Source organism: Ailuropoda melanoleuca, chromosome 10 (genome assembly GCF_002007445.2).
Source record: "Ailuropoda melanoleuca isolate Jingjing chromosome 10, ASM200744v2, whole genome shotgun sequence".
Taxonomy (NCBI): Eukaryota; Metazoa; Chordata; class Mammalia; order Carnivora; family Ursidae; genus Ailuropoda; species Ailuropoda melanoleuca.
The window spans coordinates 56,327,495-56,346,466 of NC_048227.1; the positions used below are offsets into that span (position 1 = coordinate 56,327,495).

An 18,972-nucleotide genomic window follows, 5' to 3' on the forward strand; every position below is an offset into this window, starting at 1 on the left:
CCCCACTAATTACTGCCTCCGTCTGCCCTCCACTTGCAGTGATCACTTCAACATTCTCTTTAACTGTGAAACGATTAATGTTCTACACTTTGCTTACACGCTCCTCCTTGGAAGTCTGGTTGTGGTCTTGGGGAGGGGAGCAAAGGCAAAGACTTATAATCTGTAGGATTATAACTCTTTCCTATTTCCCTATTTATTAAATGGTTGAAAGAGGGAAGTCAGTTCTACCAGATTTGAATGTATTTCAGTTAGCAGGAGACAGGGAAGCTGACAAGTTTTGGGGGTGGGGGGATGTGCATTTCATGGGCTATAGATGGAGGATTAGACAGCTATATTTTATTACATTAAATGCAAAAATAATCTCACACGCTCTTTTCAGGTACCTTTTATATATTCTTTAAACTGTGGATTTGAGCGTTGGAACTACAAGATTTTTAGGTAATTTTTAGGTTTCCCTTAATTAAAGGAATGTGCGCCCCCTTAGAAAACCTCAGCAGGAAGGAGGGCGGGCTGAGTATTTAGAATACAATACAGCCCGAGTAAACGTTGAGGTTAAGTGCTTTCAAAGGGAAGTAAGAAGATTCCAAGTAAATGTTGAAATTCACATGCGAAGAAAGGAAGCTCTGGGCAGTTCGCGATCTGGGGGAAAGCCCTGGGCTGAGCTCTCGGCGCAGCTCCGGCGAGTCCAGGTGTGGCCACGCCCCCCTTCAGCAGCTGGTGGGAGTGAATCAGACGAATGGGAAATCTGCAGCAGGGAGGGGAAAGGAGCCTCCGGTCTGGTTAACACAGACTGAAAGTGCTGCGGTGACACTCAGCCCTCCAGTGCTGCGGAGAGGCAGAGCAGCGCGCGGCACCTGTCCGCCGCGGAGAGCCGGGACGCGGGCGCCGGGGCGGCCGTAGAAAAAGAGGGACGGCCGAGGTGCGCGTCAGTCCTCAGCCCGCGAGGGGACGCGGAGGAAATGTGGACTGTGTAGAGATGAGCGACACTTATCTCAGATGTTGGATATTTGCTTGGAAAAGCGTGTGGGTACGACCTTGGTAAGGAACTTGATCTTGTTTTTAATTCTGAATTAATCAGAAATTGTTGTTGTTGTTGTTGCTGTTAGCGTAGTCGCAGTAGAAACCAGAACTGCTTCTGCTTTAGGGCTCTTAGAACTGTCAAACATTTATAAGACTTTTTCCTTATGAATCATTAACCCTTTCAGTTCGAGGCATATTTATCAATTCATTGAAATTTCGGTAGTGGCTCCTGCCCACCCCCGTCAAAGTGACTTCTCCGAGTTGGCTTCATTTTAAAATTTTGCTTTATTTTAACATTTATTTGGCATCATGACTCTACATGTTAGAACAAAATAAAAACAAGCAAGTTTGTCTAAATCGTCACTCAGGAAAGACAACTTTGCCTCTGACTTCTTTTTAAAAGACCATCGTATTTAGGGAAGAAAAGAATGAAAACCACTTTGAAGGACTTCTACGGAGAGCTGTGTTTACATTCTAAGGAGGACACGTTCTTACATGGAAATGATACCCATGTCCCTACTTTTTATCAAACATTGTATGGGAAAGCGTTGCAGAAGTTGTTTACCTTTTTTTCTCTTTGGAAAGCACTTTTCCTGAGTGTGAGGGGGGATTTGCGGGAATATCCTTATCAGTTTACAAGTGGAAGCAAGAGCCTGTCCTCGGAGTCTTCTATATTTGTTATAACTTTAGTTACAGTAAACTGAAGCACATCAGTGACTTCTGGGAATTTGTACACTTTCAGATTTAAATGGAAAGTGCTATTTGTAGCTGAAGGCTCCTAAAGGAATTCTCTCCAGGGAATGCTATTGAACAGTTTAATGCTTTGTTTTTGCTTTTTCAATTTGGCGTGAGATGCCCACCAGTCAAAGGAAACTGCCAGGAGTAGTCCCCCTTTGCCCATTTTTCCTCCTCTTTTTCCTGTGCTCCCAAACCATTTCTGAAAAGCTGCAGCTCAGTGATGCTGGCAGGATGCAACCCTTTCAGTCTTCCATGTGAGAGGATGAAAGGGAGCTCGCAGCAGAGGAGGGGGGGCGGCGAGTTGTTTTGAAAGTTGTTTTGCGTTGGGAGCTGGTGGGAAAGTTCAGTCTTCCCCATTTGGAAAAGGCCGGCTGGGTTCCGCTCCTGCCCCACACGCGCTTTCCATTTTTAGCTTCATTCAGAGGCAGACAGAGCTCCTTCCTCTTCCTCTCCTTGTTTGTGACACTTTTCTGAGGCAGCTTTTCCACAGCGTTGAGGGTCTGGCGGCCATGACCCCAGGAGTTCTGGGACCTAGGACTGAGCGCCCACAGCATTCTTCTGCTGTGAGAGGTAAAGCCAGGGATTGGTCCGAGGTGGTTCTTTTTTCTTTTTGTTTTTTCTTTTCTTTTTTCTCCTCTCCTCCCCCAATGAGTTTGCCACACTCCTGTCTGTCTTTCTTTCTTTTTTAAGAACTAAGTAAGAGCAGCATTTTAAAACCTTGCTTCGTCAAGGCAGTCTTCTTTATACGGCTTTTTGGCTCTTACTCAACTGTACCAAGCGCTCTGCATCTGCTTTTCAAGTCTTCAGACTACTGTATTAGTCACAGCCTCTCGGACGGAGCCACAGGACAATGGGGATTCAAGGCCTTTTCCCCTCTCTTCCAGGCTGCCCCGAAGTGTAGCTCCAGCACTGTGAGGTGTCGAGGCTTGACCGACGGGACCATGAAAATGGACATGGAGGACGCCGATATGACTCTCTGGACAGAGGCCGAGTTTGAAGAGAAGTGTACCTATATCGTGAACGACCACCCCTGGGATTGCGGCGCCGACGGAGGGACGGCAGTTCAGGCAGAGGCATCCCTACCAAGGAATCTGCTTTTCAAATATGCCACAAACAGCAAAGAGGTAAGCCTCTGGTTTCTCGCTGAAGAAGATCGGCACCTGACGCCAAATCTCCCTACTGCTTGCTTTACCTCCTAGTTCTGTGAGAATCCGTAAGCATCAGTAAATAATTGATTACTTAATTCACTTCTTCCATTGCTTTCTCTTTCCCTAAGTCTGTCCTTCTCATTGACTCCAGCCCTCAACTGTTCCATACTAATTAGCAAACAGTTAAATCTTTTGGCAAGCTGACACATCTTGGCAAAGCCCAACAGCAGCACAAGGTGGGCGAACTTGTCAGCAACCTTCAAGAAAGCCGCTGCCCACCCTGGCCTCGCTGACCCTGGACCTCCAGGTGTACCGTGGCTTTTGAGGGAGAAAACTTTCTTCGAAAAAAAAAGTTCTTCATGTTTCTTTTGTCTCCTTTTGGTCATTAGATGGCTTTATTCTTTTTAATGAGCCGGCTTTATTAGCTGGGTTTCTAAAATTGTTCTCAAAACCTTGACGTGTTTATGAACTGAAGTGATGGTATAAACCAAGAAGAGGTTCGTATCAAAGTGTCCTCTGCCCGGATGACTTCAGAGCTACCCACTGTTTATCTGCGGCAGCTCCTTGGCTCTGGCTGGGCTGGCAGGCCAATTCCTTATTGGCCTCTGAAGTGGGTACACTCTTTGTTGTTTCAAAGGGGCTGGAAACCCAAACTTGGAACGAGCAAAGGATTTGTGTTTACCCTTTTATATAACGATTATAGCTAGGCGTGATGTTTAGCTGTGAAATAACTTGCAGAACCACCTCTTGTTTTGAGAATTCAGCTACTGCAGTGGTTCCTACTAGTCTCTACAGCAGAGCTGAGTTGAGGGAATTGACCCCCCAACAGACTTCCCACCACCAGGACTACCATAGGTCACTGTCATTTCTGTCGCTGCCTTCAGCAAGAAGTGATTCCTTGTTGTAGGAATCCATGACTTGATGCTGGGACTATTCATTAGAACCATGTCAGATCACTTTTCCTTCTTCCCTAAGGAACAGTATTTGAAAGAGTCAGGGGAGCCTGTTGTTTGGGAAATACTTTGTCTCTTTCCTGTTTGTGTGTCTGAGTTCAGTGTTTTTGGTGAGGGGGAGACACAGCTGTCTAAAATTAAATAGAGCAGCTCTGCTTTGAGTTTCATTAAAGCTTAACTTTTTTTTTTCCCCTGCTGGAAGAATAGAGGCAGATTTTATAAAAACCAAAATTTAAATTGTAGTTGTACATGAACATTAACGAAAAATTTAACCCCAGAGGTCGGCCCTTAATTACACCTCTTTCTGAGAGTAACCCTCTTTTCAGTAGAAAGCCTCATAATACGTGGCCTGTGGAATTAATGTAGGATTTGTTTGGCTATTTAAGTTTTGGCTGTGGCTTTAGAAGGTGTACTGTGTTTTTCCCCCTCTCACATTTGACCAAATAACGGTGTGTTCCCAGGGTTCATTTGTGCCATGTTGCCCTGTCCTGCCCAGTGGACTGAAATAAAGACCTCTATTCTATGGATCATCTTTTTGCCTTTTCATTTTATAATGTTCTTATCTCTGTTCAGCTCTTAGCTTGTTTTTCAATTTCCAACATTCTACTTAAAATCATAGCTAAATAAAGGAATGCCTTTGGATCATTAGTCCAAGGTTCAGAAAGATAGTCACTTACCCAAGATGCGTAGTTAGAAGCCTGAGGCAGGACTAGGAGCAAAGTTCTTCTGGCTTCCCCAGTCAGTGCTTCTTTGATTATGCTACACTGGCCCCTCTTGGTGTCACTGTGGTTTTATTTATCGTCTTTACATCTTTCAGACCGATCCTTTATTAAGCTTGCTTGGTGTTTTTTTTTCCTCTGAACATATAACTTCCTATTTCAGTATGTTCATACAGTGCCTTGTATCCCTAAAGAGGGTCCTTCGAAACTAACCTAATAAGAGATCAGGGTCCTCCTGTTCTATTTCCCCATATTTTATTTAACTGAAACATTGAGGAACACATCTCCTGTTCCTAATCATAAAAGCAACCAGGAAGCCACCTCGAATGTAATGCCGTCTTACACTTATTCTGGAATTTGTACCTATTTTTCTGTTTCTTTCTCCTACCTTTCTGCACTTTGGGAAAGGACAGCTCCCTACGGAGGTGAAAGCATCGCATGCAATTGAGCCATTGAGGGTGTGATCCCTGAAAGCCAGTTCTCAAACAGAAACCTTCAGGATGGATGAAATGTTTACATTGACATTATTCGGTTAGTTCTTTAAGTCGCACCAGCCATGGAAAGAGGGGGAAAAAAGCCTTTCTATATGGGGTTTTTATCTCACTGGTTGATCTTGCCCTTCTTTATATGTTTTCATTTAAGTAACAGAAGATGTTACACTGTGTACTGTTGTGCTGACATACTTGGGGATTTTTTTTTTTAACAAGACCATTTTTCATTATGAATTTGTGCTATGTGTCAGCACCTTTTTTTTTTCTTTTGGTTTAAAAACAAAACATACGAACCAAATTTCTGATCTTGACCCTCATTTTTAGATTTGGTTTAGAATCATTCTGCACCTTTAATGAGCCTGTTCTTACTTCCTATTTCCAGAACTCAAACCAAATATAGACATACTATTCAAAACTTTTAAAACCTTTTTTAACTGAGGGGTTATTCTTTTAGGGGGGATTTTCCCCTTGTCCTCCTGAAATAATCTTTTGTGAATACATGAATACAGACAGATCAATTTAAACAGTTATATTTTAGAAGCAGTGGCCTGTATCGAGTTTGCTTATATTCAAGAGGCACGGTGGCTCTAAGTCTGACCTCCGAGAGTCATGTGGTGATAAACATCAGACCAATGATGGGGACTCACCGAATGTCTATTTTGATTGAAGTCCATTATTAACTCAAGCCATCTGTAAAAAGTATCTCTCCATAACATGCAATTCCCTCTTCTTCCTACTGCCTTTTATTTGTGAGGCAATGTAGCAAGGCATTACCCTATTTCCTTTAATATAAAGATAATTAAGGAGGAAATCTTCCAAAAACATCTCCATCCATCCCACTCCCTTTAAAAAAAAAAAAATGAAGTGAATTACAAGCTGAAGTCTTAGTCCAGAACAGAGTTCTCATCATCTCAATGCAAATATCCTTGTATTCAAAATAGAATTTTTATCGAATAAGTCATTTTTATGGGGGATGGATTCGGGGAGGGGAAAAGATAACTAGTAATTAAAATCATCTTAATGTAATTTGGGGTGAGGATGCTCATACCACATTTAAACCTGAATAATGTTTCTGCTTAAAGCCCTCTGCTATGTGTGTGTTCGTAGATCCCCTAAAGGAGGAATTGCTTTAAAAAAAATACCAAGTTCATATTCTCCTTGATATCGGACTTAAATTCAGCAACCCCCATCCTAAGTTGTGAAATCTTCATTTTTGTACAATGAAAAACAAGCCCTTTTTTTGGTCTGGAAGGCTCAGACATCAGGGTGTGTGCTCTAACTGAGGCCACTGACAGAGACAGATCTGCCCAAGTGGTGGAAGGGCTTGTGGGGCGGCAAGAGAGGAGGCAAGCAAGTGTGGAGGCCAGGGTCTTCTCCCAGATAGGGTTATGGAAGGCACACGGACAGCAGCCTGCCCCTAGTAATAATTCTTTAGGACCCTGGTCAGTTCCTGTGAAGTTTCCTTCTTGAGCTTAGGTGAACACATTCTTAATTAGTCTTTTTAGCACTGTGAAGCCCAAGGCACAACCAGATTCCTCTGTCTCGCGTGCTTGCTCCAGGGGTAGAATGTTGTTGGCTAAGATTCACATCTGGATCCTTCTGGGGCAAGAGGGAGACTAGGACTTGGTCTTCCACTTCCCATTAAAAACAACCTTGGTTCCTATTCACCCTCCACAGTTACCCAGCCGAGCGCTATAATCTTAGAATTGCAGCTCCTATGTCCTCTTTGAATAATGTCTCAGAAGTGGATTTGAGATGAACGTATTTATCCTGTACTAAAGTGCTGGGCTAGGAATGGATAGAGATGGTATTTAAGCTATACAATTCCTTCCAACCTTGAAATTCTATTATTTTTTGTCTCTGTGTATCCACTTTATGTGCGTTTGTGTGTTCCCGATAGCTCTGTTTATAATGGAACTGAAAATAATAGGTTTCTGTCCCACTTGTAGAGATAATCTAATATTGAGTCTCTTTGGCTCTTTTTTTTTTTTTTCTTTTAATTAGGAAATACTCACTGCAGTAAGTGTAGGTTCTTTTATTTGTTTGGGGCTTGAGGATTTTCATAGACTTCTCTTCCACCACAGACCCTCCTCTTTTTAATTGTTCTTCTGTCTTGCTTACTTAATTGCCTTTGTAAGGTTATAGATGGCAAGTACTGTCCTCAGGCTTCCTCGGTGACTTGCTTATAGTTGTTCTCAAATAGGTGCTGGGTCGTTACTTCTGCAAATTGTTTTGTAGAAATAAGATTCAGGTCGATTTCTTTTTGACCATAAGAAAGTCTTGTGTGTTTTCTTAGTGTAAGATTGATAGATGAGAACCAAGAAGCCCATTGGTTTAAAAAAAGAGCAATTCGGAAGAAAAAAAACCTGACCTCAATGTAATGCTCCTTGTTGGTAATCAAGCTCTGACTCCCAAGACACTGCCTGCGAGAGACTATAATTTAAAACAAAGTTGATGAACCAGTTGAGTACCTTTCTTTAAATTACTGCTTTAAAGTGGATATGTTGAAAATATCAACTGCTAATTATTGGCTCACCAACAAATGACATTATTTGTTTTTCCTGTTTGTCATTTTAATATTATGGAATAATCACTCGAATGTGAATGCCAAATGATTTGTGTGTCATAGAAGTCAATTCCATGAATTTTTCAAATTAATTAGGTTCAATAATGTATCATAAATAATGAGCCTCTGCATAAGTAAGTCTACTTAAGCTTTACTACATATTTTTATCTCAAAACTGCTCTGAGCTTCTCCTGTCCCCAGTAGTTTTACTGCCAACAAATACCAGTAACCATGAACGGTATTGAAAGGGCACATAGATGTAAATGAAGGCAGAGGAGGGGGATGAGATGAACATCTGCTTTTTTCAGCTCTCTGCCAGAAATTCATAAAGTACCAAAAATAACACTTTAGTTCACAACCTTGTTTCAACTTGTGCTAGGTGTAGGAAATTTTCTTTCTTTTTTTCTTTTCTCTTTCTTCTTTCTTTCTTTCTTTCTTTCTTTCTTTCTTTCTTTCTTTCTTTCTTTCTTTCTTTTTTTCTGTCTTCCCAGTCTGAGTATGCTCCACTGGGTTGTATATTGAATACTAAATTGCTAAAAAAAAAAAAAAAATCATTGATTGATAAGAAATGTAAATGAGAAAGATTGGAGTGTTAAAACCATGGAGATGTACTTATTCCATATCCATTTAAACAGGTTTTAAGTTCTTGATGAGATTTATTGACATATCAATGTATATCACAACCAAAATCTGAGATTGCACTGTGCACATTTGATACATATATTTGGACCTACCACAGCAGGTTCACAATTATACAGGAGCCATCAGACTTAGTAAAACCTAGAAGCAAATATTCTCTTTTACCTCCCCTCTTGGTCCATTTCGGTAAGGTATCTAATAAGTAATTTGTAGGTAATTTTGGACAAAAAATAAAATAAAAATGGGAAAGTGACTGAATAAAAACCAACACAAAACTGTAACTGCGAAATGTTGCAGAGGACTACTTACAGAGGAGTTCTTTTGAATAGTGATGAATTGCTTCCTGATTCGTGGTTGGTGATTTTTTTTTCACTCCCTTAAAGAAATTTACGATCAAGGAGGAACTGGCATAGTTAACATGTTTCTTTAGCAAGGCCCTAGTGTGATACATCCAGTCTGAGAAGGTCATTTCCTCAGATCTTAGAACCCACAGCTCTCAGAGCCCGCAGCTCCCCTCAGTATAAATTCCATTTCAAAGGATGACTTTTGACCACTGTTGAGTAGAAGATGCTAGGGGAGAACAAAGTTGCTTGAAAGATCTTTCTTCTATTAAAAAAAACTTATAAGCTATGAAAAAAAAATCAACCTCATCTGGAATGAAAAAAATATAATGTGTTTTGCTTCTGGTTCCTTAGGTCTTTGTGGAACAACCAAAGAGCATTATTTTGGTTTCTGAGGTTAAAACTATTTTATTCCCCTGAAGCATGCTGTGTTTATGGTTTGATGAAGAAGGAGAAATAAGAAACTAGGAGCAGGCTGAAATTGTTTAATCTTGACCATTTAATTCTGCAGTATCTGATTCTAAAATCAAATAAAACAGAATGGCTACCCTCTCTGTTCTTCTAGTATGAAAAGTAATAATAAAAATGAAAAAGTCACCAGAGTAATCCTTTAGACTATTTTAATGCTTGGTTGGGTATTTGCTTGTGATCTGGGAGCTTAAAAGATGCTTTCCCTTTAAGATGAAGCTTGTTGTTAAGATTATGTTGGCACCATGGATATCTGCTCTCCATGTCATAATTTTGTCACTGTTGGTTGTATTATCACTTGACAATTCGATTCAACAAAAACGTCAATTAATATTTCACAGTTGACATAATTATTTCATGTTTTATCCCCTTTAGGTTATTGGAGTGGTGAGTAAAGAATACATACCAAAGGGAACACGTTTTGGACCTCTAATAGGTGAAATCTACACCAATGATACTGTTCCCAAGAACGCCAACAGGAAATACTTCTGGCGGGTAAGTAGGGAACAGTTTTTCAGACTCCTTAAGAATTAAGGAAAAAGATGGAGCCAGAATTGCTGGGTCACTTCCTTTTTCAACCTGTAATGGGGCTAACCACAACTATTCAGGGCCCCTGTGGACACAGGGAATTGTAAGCAAATGGGATTGAAACTGGTTGATTGTTTGGCTCTAGAAATGCAGCCTGTAGGTGTTTAGGGATGGAGATATGGACTGTAGGTGAATCTTAATTTTTGCAATTCATTAGAGCTTTGTGATGAAAGGAAACAGTTTGCTGCTTGCTTCAAGGGTAGGTTCATTTGCATTTCTCTGCAAGGAAGTAGTAATGAGTCACCAAGCCTTAGATTTCACCCCTTCTTGATTTCTTGCTGAGTTAACTTTAATTGAATGGAAGAGTAATCGTAAATGAATTAGCTTGAAAATAAATGCTGTTAAGGAAGGATGGGTAGAAGATGCCACTAGGGGAATGGAGATGACTGGGACAGGTCTTGCATCTGCATCATAAAACTGTTGGGTCTGACAGTATGTACATTACTCCCATAGCATAAGGGAAGTGCTTACAATCATGTGAGAGCGTACACGTCTGGCCAATACAATTTCCTTTGGGATATCAGGATTAGAAAGGACCTCAACGATGAACTAATTAGATGGAGTTTTTGAATAAAGGACCCTGAATTAGAAGGGAACAGAGACAAAAATTAGACTGTTTTCCATCTTCCCATAGATCTCTCTAGGATATTCACTTTTCTCAATTAGAAAATAAGGACATGTTTACTAAATTTGAAAGTAATTTTTTAATACATACTTGCATAAAATGTACATGACTACCGGGGAACCATTATTTGAATTCTTTTAAGAAACAGCTGCATGGTAACAACAAGAACTAGATTATACTTACTTTGGCCAGTTTTTACCTACCATGCTTAAATCTTTTGGAGAAGTATCTTTATAAAAGACTTCTATTTGGGGGATCATTCAGAAGCTGTTCCATAGAAACAGGATTTTTTTTTTAATCCAGGAAGTTTTGTTTTTTAGAACTTTATTTTACTATTTTCCAAACAAAAGAAAGCACTAAGAATTGTGTGCTCACAATTTTTATTTAATAATTACACATGCTTAAAATACATTTACTTTGTGACATACAGTGGGCAAAATGTCAGTGAGTGCATTTTTGCCTTTATTGTCAATAAAGTCTTCTCAGAAGTGAGCCACAGAAGTGTGTAATTCTTGGAGTCAAAAGTCTGAATTAACACAATCCACCATGAGAATTTTTAATGCATGATCATTTTTTAAAAAGGCAAGAAATACCTAAGAACCTGCTATCTCTGTCCCAGTTCCCTGGTTCATTAACGATTCACCCTAAGTAACTGAAACGCTTTCCTTGGGAGGACTTATTTGAATCAGTCTTTCACATACAAAGGATATCGTAGGAGAAAACTCCCCACATGTTGTTAAAAGCATCCTGATTTTGCTGGCAGGAATATGAACATCTGTTGTAAGGAAAGAAAAAGTTTCATGCAAACTACACAGTCAAAGAAGAGTAGGGATGTTCAAGTTGAGAAACCAGTGACATTTCTTGTAACTGTACTATGAGTCAGCACATTTTTTAATCTTCCTGATAATATATGGCAGTGTAGTGAGGTGAGAAGGAGCAGTGTTCATTTGACGTACGCGTTATTTTACTTTCGTGTGTGTGTGTGTGTGTACGTATGACTTCATGGCACAGACGTTTCTGTTTTTAAATGAGGATACAGTAAATCGTAATCCAGGGAAGGCTGACTGGAATCCCACACCCGTAGCTTTAGAAAGCAGTCTCCGCCCAGCGAAGAGTGCAGAACGATGGAACCCCATGTTCCTGGAAGTTTGCACATCAGAGTAAACAAACTTGAAAACCCCTCTTGATAGCAGAATTCACCCAGCCTTGTTCCATTTTCTCTTAACAAAACACACCGCAAAAGCTCTCACAAGCTGCTTTGATGAAGCCACATGTATTTCCCCCTTCACAATTTACAGGAAGTTACTCTTAAAAGAAAGTGATTCTGGTGTTTACTGCCCGTGTTAAAGAGACAGAGTTCCTTTTTGTTTCTGATAACGTGTGAGTGAAATACAGACACGATTTATAGAGTATCACAGTCAGTATGTGACTAGGAGCAAAGCCATAACCTGCTGTCCGGTTAGAGCAAAATTTCTGCTACGAACACTGCCCTACTACTTGAAGACGACAAGTTGCAGATAACCAGGTATTGATTGTAGATGGATAAGGAAATTTCTTGAGTCTGAAGAAAAAGTGGTATACCTTAAAAAGAGGGAGAGAGAGAAACTTTCTGTGGAAGGGTGAGGAGTTTGTTTATAAAGTAGTTTCAGCAAGACTGTATGTTTTAATTTTTCATATTCTTACCTCTGCCTTTTTACCAACTGTAGCCTAAGTTCATCTGTTAAACCAGAAGTACTATTACTGGGAGGCAAACTTTGAATTGTTCATTATGCGTTGCCTTTAAAGAACAACACAGTTTCTTCCTGTTCTTTTTCGAAAAACACATGCCTATGGCTCTGTGAGTGGTGTTTTAGCCAACCACCTTACAGATAAGAGGGTTCCCTCTTCCCTCCTTTGGCTTGAAAGAGAAGTGCAAGGCTGAACATGTTTATCAAGAGGAAAAGTGACTTCTTAGTCGACTGTCAAATCCTGGCTTCTGTCCCGGTGTTCACTTTGTTATGGCAGGTGAAGTTCACCTTTGCCCCACCCAGTGTTTCCACAAAAAGGCAGGGTTCCAAGTATTCATATGAACAAGTGTTACTTCTGGACTTGGAGGCTTGGGGGTGGAGGATGTTTGCATAGTTGAAGCCTTGGGCGGGGGTGTAGGAAACGGCAAGTACAGAGGCCATAGAAAAAGTTGAGAGACTCAGTTTGACGTATTCGGTTGGCTTGGTCTTCTACCCAGTGACTCAAAGCATTCAAAGTCAGCATAATCGGAACTAAAGTTAGTAGCTTCGCCCATTTGCCGCTCATGGCTGTAGCAAAAGTAATACTCTCTGGTGGTTTGATCCGGCCGAGGCAGCTCCTTAAATGAAATGTGGTGTTTCGTTCTTCTGTCATTTTTCCCCAAACACGAAAAGATGATAAAACTGAAATGGAAAAGGTAACTGACAAAGTGTGCCTTACCTGTTTCCGTCCTGATTTCTGCTGATTCAAGACTACTCTGGCTAAACCTATTTCATTCTTTTTCTAAGTGGGCAACAGGGAATGAGAAATCACACGCGGGACTTGCCGTGTTTATTCTTAGAGGTGCCGGGGAAGTTTTCCCTTGCTTTGGGGCTGACTTTCTTTTACACGTCTGTCTTTTCATTTGGACAGATCTATTCCAGAGGGGAGCTTCTCCACTTCATCGATGGCTTTAATGAGGAGAAAAGCAACTGGATGCGCTATGTGAATCCGGCGCACTCTGCCTGGGAGCAAAATCTGGCTGCGTGTCAGAACGGGATGAACATCTACTTTTACACCATTAAGCCCATCCCTGCCAACCAGGAGCTTCTTGTGTGGTATTGTCGGGACTTTGCAGAGAGGCTTCACTACCCTTATCCCGGAGAGCTGACAATGATGAATCTCAGTAAGTGGATTATAGAACAAAAAAATAAATACATAAAAAATGCCAGTAATGTCGGTTCTGCCCCTATGAGCTAATAACATGTTTAATTATATGGCTTCATTTGTTGGGTCAAGTAGGTGGCTTTAAACAAGGGACGAGGAAAAGGGAAAAAATTTGTTTTAGTCCCTGTTCCCCATTACGAAACCTGATTATGTAAAATAGTAAAAGCTATTTTGAGTGTTTAATTCAGAAAGTTACAGGAAGAAATATATGTCCAATTCTGATCTTTCCAAAAGGGGGCAGGTAGGAGTATACAAGGGATTGGTCCTGACATGCCTAGTATATAAGGTATAGCCCTTGTTTGTGGTGATTTGTTGGTGCTTATAAATGTGTGTTGGAGTATTGTAGAGATGTATATTGGGTTATCAACGTGTGGTCTGATGTAGAACATATCAGATTGTTTCTCGAAAAACTCACAGCTATACTTTTTAAAATATTATTCTAAGTGGATAACTCTAAAGATTTTATATCGTAGCTTCCTTCTTGAAGGCAAAAACCTAATTATCTAACCTCTTGATCACTATTACAGTAGCCAGCTATCACTTTATTTTAACAAATTCTCCGTTCTTTAGTTTATAAGCTTTTACTTTTTTATTTGGTTGAAGTTAGTGTCACAACCCCTCTGCAAAGGGCTACCTCATTTTAGTCATTTTCAAGTGATCTCCAGGAACAATTTAAGAATGACCATAAAACTCCAATCTGTTGTAATTATGGTTGTGTGTTCTTGGTTAGACTGCTACGTTTTAAGGAAGTTTTTAACATTAGATCCTTTTGGTGTAAAAGTTTTGGCATCTAAATTTTGAAATTTTTGTAACTTTTTGTTTTGATATGATTTCAAACCTAAGGAAAAGTTGCAAAAATAATACAAAGAATTCCCAGATACTTTTTTACCCAGATTCACCAATTGTTGATAATGCAGTCTTCTTTGCTTTATCTGAAGGCTCAGTTGTTTTAGTTTTCATTTCTACCTTTGAAACATTTGGAATGAATGTTAATTTTAACATAAATTAGAATTTTGACTTCAACTTTAGGACCAATTAACAAACCCATTACCTGTCAAGGGTAAGGGCAGGATAAGCCAACCCTGTAGCTAGTTGCTGCTTATTTGATCTCCCTACGATCTCAATATTGTATTTGCAGTCTTCTGAAAAGCTGGGACAATAAAAGCTTATGAATCTCTCTCTCCGGATCACCTTTCAAGTTTGCATTCATGGTCCTCTCTCTCACACACAAACACACACACTCAGCACACCCTTGAGCTTTAGGAAGAGGTCTTGGAATAATTGGAAGCAAGCCGGCTTTTAACATGAGCATGAGGGATGAATCAGGTCGTGACCAAAGGTGTCAGTTCTTTTCCCTCACGTCTCTTCTAAGCTCCTAAGAGTCTGCTGTACGCGCTGAGCATCCCAGGAGCCATTCAGCTGTTTTGGCATCTGCACGTGCCAGGCCCACCGCGCAGGGCTTGGTGGTAAAAGACAGCTTATATTCTAGCAGAGCCTTTCACCGGAAGACGTGCTGCTTCTTCCTGACTTTCTCAGCATGGCAAGTCACTTCTTTTTGAGGGTCTCTTTACATTCCTTGAGCTTCATCATTCATGGATTCAGAGAAAGACCTTGGTTGTTTTGTTTTGTTTTGTTTTGTTTTTCCAAACAGTAACTCCATTGGAAGTAACCTATCCCGGTGACTTTGTTTCGTGGATTCAGAAAAAGACCTTCGTTGTGTTTTTTTGTTTTTTTTCCCAAACAGTAACCCCATTTGAAGTGACTTATCCCAGTGACTTTGCACCAACCACGAAGAAGCTTTTTCACCTACATCCTTCACCCGGTGTGGTTTCAAAGGCCCTGCATTTTTACTCCCCGAAAAAAAGGCTTTGCACAGTATTTAAGATTCAAGTGCTTATTCTCTGTGTTTAGAGCAACTTCCTTGTATACTGTGAAATGACACTTTTGTTTCCACAAATGTCCCTTTTTATTTATGCAGAATTTTTTTCTAAATGGCGGCTTAACATTATCAGGGACCCTTTCTTTGTCCAGTATTCATAGGAAAGAAGGAGAGTGAACAAATAACCAGTCACATTAAGCCAAGACTCCTGCTGCCGATTGTGAAACCAGTTGTCTTAGGTGTGGTAACTGATGATTGAGCCTCTGATCAGGAAAATTTCCACTCTTTCATCAGGCCTAATAGGTAGATTGTGTCTTCAAATGAGTTGTGTTGGGTTTCCATGCTTCAAGCACAATAGAGGTCTGTGCCAGAATCTCCATGAGGACTTTAAATGGCAGTGATGGTTCAATTGATAGAATTTTGAGAAGAGATTCGAATTAAACTGAGGTAAAAAATAATAAGGAGCCAGAAATCACAAATTGGCATCTTTTTTAAAAACAAAAGAAAAGGAGTAGAAACTATTAAATTTAACTCCTACCCCTCCCAAGTTTTTTGGTATTTTTTTCCTATGTATCTAACCAACCCATCTAGAAAACAGTTGACCAAATTATAGACTTCTAAATGTTAATCTGCTTTCTCAGTTTCAGTTGAAAACAGACTTTGTTTTGCCTACTGCAGAACTTCTAGGTTCTTTCTTGTAGTCTTGGGGGTTCTTATTATAGATCGAAAATGTGAGTCGGCATAATTAAGCCATTCAGAGCCTTCAGAAGCAGTTCACTCTTGAAATGACTCCGTCCGCCTACAGCCATTTAAGATTTAAGAACAAAAACAGATCTTGATTTTCTTCTTCATGTTAACTCAAGCTGCTGCTGAGTGGGAGAGTCAGAAATGACACCAGCTCTACTGATTACTCAGCTGCTGAAGGATGATTTTTAAAATGTACCTTCACACAGATTCCATGACTTCCACCTTAGAATATCTTTGGGGGCTAACGTTTCCCTTTTGATATTGTTTTGGAGGAAGATAGAAATTTATTTCTATGAAGCATAAGAGATACCAAACATTGATTGTGGATTTACTATATGCTGGGCCCTGTGCTAAGTATTTTGCATAGAAAATTATAGATTCTGACTTTCTGTTTGTTGGCCCAGTCATTAGCTTTGCTTTTAGTTTAATAATCGAATTATTAAGGTACCTAATGAGAACACCTGACTAAATAGGAGGGACGGTGCTACTGATGGAAGCGCGCTTCTTGCTTATGGTCTTAATCTGTTGAACTTTAGAACCAAGAGAGTATTGAAGCCACTGGAAAAATTACGAGACTGAGGTGTAATTTGCCACATGAAAATGGTGAAGTTTCCGTGCGTTTTATGAGGGTGCCATCTTTTTTTAAATGTGGGCCTACAAGGGTGCCTCCAGATTGTTCTTTTTCACCTCCATAAAATTCCTTCCTGTGGCTGTGAGATGCCTCGCCTATCAGTTTCCCAACTTAGTTGTCTCTCTTCCTTTACCATTTCAGCTTTAAAAAACAAAAGTGACAATTTGAACTTCCTGCCTGCTGGGCCTCACTGAAAGACTGATATTGGCCCGATAAGGGGTTATTTATTTTGGTTTAGCGGCTTCAGAAATCCCTCTCCCTCAACAAGCTTTCCATCACTGCCCCCATCAGCATCTTCCCTGATAGTGTCTTGGCTGTGTTTATTCTGGGGCTGCTGGCTCACCCAGGAGTAACTGATAACAGCTAGCAGGAGATAACATTCTCCGAGGGCCTTTCAAACTGGAATCGAATCCCTCAAGCCTGTCAGTCCAGAGAATGGATTTGAAGAGTTCAGAATCTGGACTTCCACAGAGTTCATTTCTAGACCTATCAGGTATCAAGCCTGGAGTGCTTTCTCAGTGAAATCAAACAGAAACTTTTTTTTTTTTTGAGACGACGAATGATACTTTTACAGAGGCTTCAGCATGGTCCCCCAAACGTGTCCCCTTCCGGTGCTGAAGCCAAGAGCTCCCCTGCCTCCCAAGGCATCTGCACACATGGCTGGCTCATGCCTTCAACCTACTCCTGCTTGTGGGGCAGCTGTTCAGTTGGAGTGATTGTCCTCTGATAACCAGAGCTCCAGTGAAGCGGCATATGTTTTACTTTTGATTTCCAGGGAAGGCTGAGCGGGGAGTTTTTGGTGTTCCCTGCACTGACTGGTGTTTTCCCAAAGTCCTCGTTTGTTCCTTGTGTTTGGAGGGGCAGGGCTGGTGATGGCCTGGAGAGTCTGGAACTGTCCTCATTGCTGCTTTCCTAATAGTGTATTTACCGAGTAATAATATAGAATAAATGCTTTCATCTTAGCTGCCTGTTTTCTTTGGTGCTCTAAGTAATTGAACTGGCTCGGGAAGTGCCTGTTGTGGTTTGGCAGAGATGAGTATGTCACGCCTTGTGATTCCAGGGGACAGCATTGCTGGGAGCCTGGTTAGACCAGACAGAACCTTGGTGCCATTCTTGTGTTGTCAGCAACTTGAGGGGAAGGGGTGGCATCCACTTTGCTAATCTATTTGACATAGGCAGTTTGAACAGGGTTTTATCAAATTCGTATTAAACAAGAATCGAGGCAAAAACTGATGACTGCTTGTTACTTGAAATGAGTCTTAATCTTTCACATCTAGTTCGCAGGGTGTGCTGATTTCCTTTCGGTACACTGTGAACATCAGAATGACTTTTATTAACCTCTGACACCCCCACCCCAGGATTTTTCCACCCCATTTTAATGGAAGCTCTCCTGTTCTAGCTTGAACAGCACTTTTCCATCATACGGTTTTTACTAGTAGAAACAAAATAATCCAGACGGTGCTCTTCATTTGAGATGTTGTCACTGTCCCCGTTTTGCCCAGAAGGAAATGGAGCGGTGTGTTTGAGCGAGTGGCCCCGAGCCCTCTAGAATGAGAGGGCGTTGAAGCCAGGTGTGTCTCACTTGTGGCCAGCTGGCGCTCAGGTTTTCTCAAGGAGAGAGCAGCTTTGGCAATTTCACTTCAGTTCTCCATAACCGTTTGAGTAACCGTCCTTTCTGTATTTCAGCACAAACCCAGAGCCATCCAAAGCAGCCCAGCACTGAGAAAAATGAACTGTGCCCCAGGAATGTCCCAAAGAGAGAATACAGCGTGAAAGAAATCCTGAAATTGGACTCCAACCCCTCCAAAGGAAAGGACTGTTACCGTTCCAACATTTCACCCTTTGCTTCAGAAAAGGAGGCTGACGACTTCCGAAAAAACGGGAGCCCCGAAATGCCCTTCTACCCTCGGGTGGTTTACCCCATCCGGGCCCCTCTGCCGGAGGACTTTTTGAAAGCCTATGGGATGGAGAGGCCGACCTACATCACTCACTCCCCGATCCCGTCCTCCACGACCCCGAGCCCCTCGGCGAGAAGCAGCCCCGACCAAAGCCTCAAAAGCTGCAGCCCGCACAGCAGCCCGGGGAACACGGTGTCGCCCCTGGCGCCCTGCCCTCCAGACCACCGGGACTCCTACGCCTACTTGAACGCCCCCTACGGCCCCGAAGGCTTGGGCTCCTACCCCGGGTACGCGCCAGCCCCGCACCTGCCCCCGGCCTTCATCCGGTCCTACAACGCCCACTACCCCAAGTTCCTTCTGCCCCCCTACGGCGTGAATTGCAACGGCCTGGGCGCCGTGGGCAACATGGGCGGCGTGGGCAACTTGAGCCTCTTCCCCAGGCTGTACCCGGTCTACGGGAGCCTCCTGGGCGGCGGCGGCGGCCTGCCCCACCCCCTGCTCAGCCCAGCCTCCCTGCCCAGCTCGCTGCCCTCGGACGGGGCCCGCAGGCCGCTGCAGCCCGACCACGCGCGCGAGGTGCTCGTCCCGGC

At 41.7% G+C, this 18,972-nt stretch overlaps 1 protein-coding gene across 4 annotated transcripts in view; it reads left to right on the plus strand.

The window, feature by feature from the left end:
- Nucleotides 1–654: 654 nt before the first annotated feature.
- The window catches only part of PRDM1 (PR/SET domain 1), a 22,729-nt gene continuing 4,411 nt past the window's right edge, over nt 655–18,972 (plus strand). The window contains exons 1-5 of one of the 4 annotated variants that reach the window (XM_034670910.1): nt 655–1,038; nt 2,643–2,882; nt 9,459–9,578; nt 12,934–13,186; nt 18,171–18,958. In XM_034670910.1, the coding sequence (XP_034526801.1) occupies nt 997–1,038; nt 2,643–2,882; nt 9,459–9,578; nt 12,934–13,186; nt 18,171–18,958 (1,443 nt within the window). In that variant the 5' untranslated portion in view covers nt 655–996. Of the gene's footprint in view, nt 1,039–1,304; nt 2,329–2,642; nt 2,883–9,458; nt 9,579–9,599; nt 11,822–11,842; nt 12,719–12,933; nt 13,187–18,170; nt 18,959–18,972 lie in introns of those variants that run through there. The other 3 variants (XM_034670911.1, XM_034670913.1, XM_034670912.1) reach the window with 3 other exon arrangements.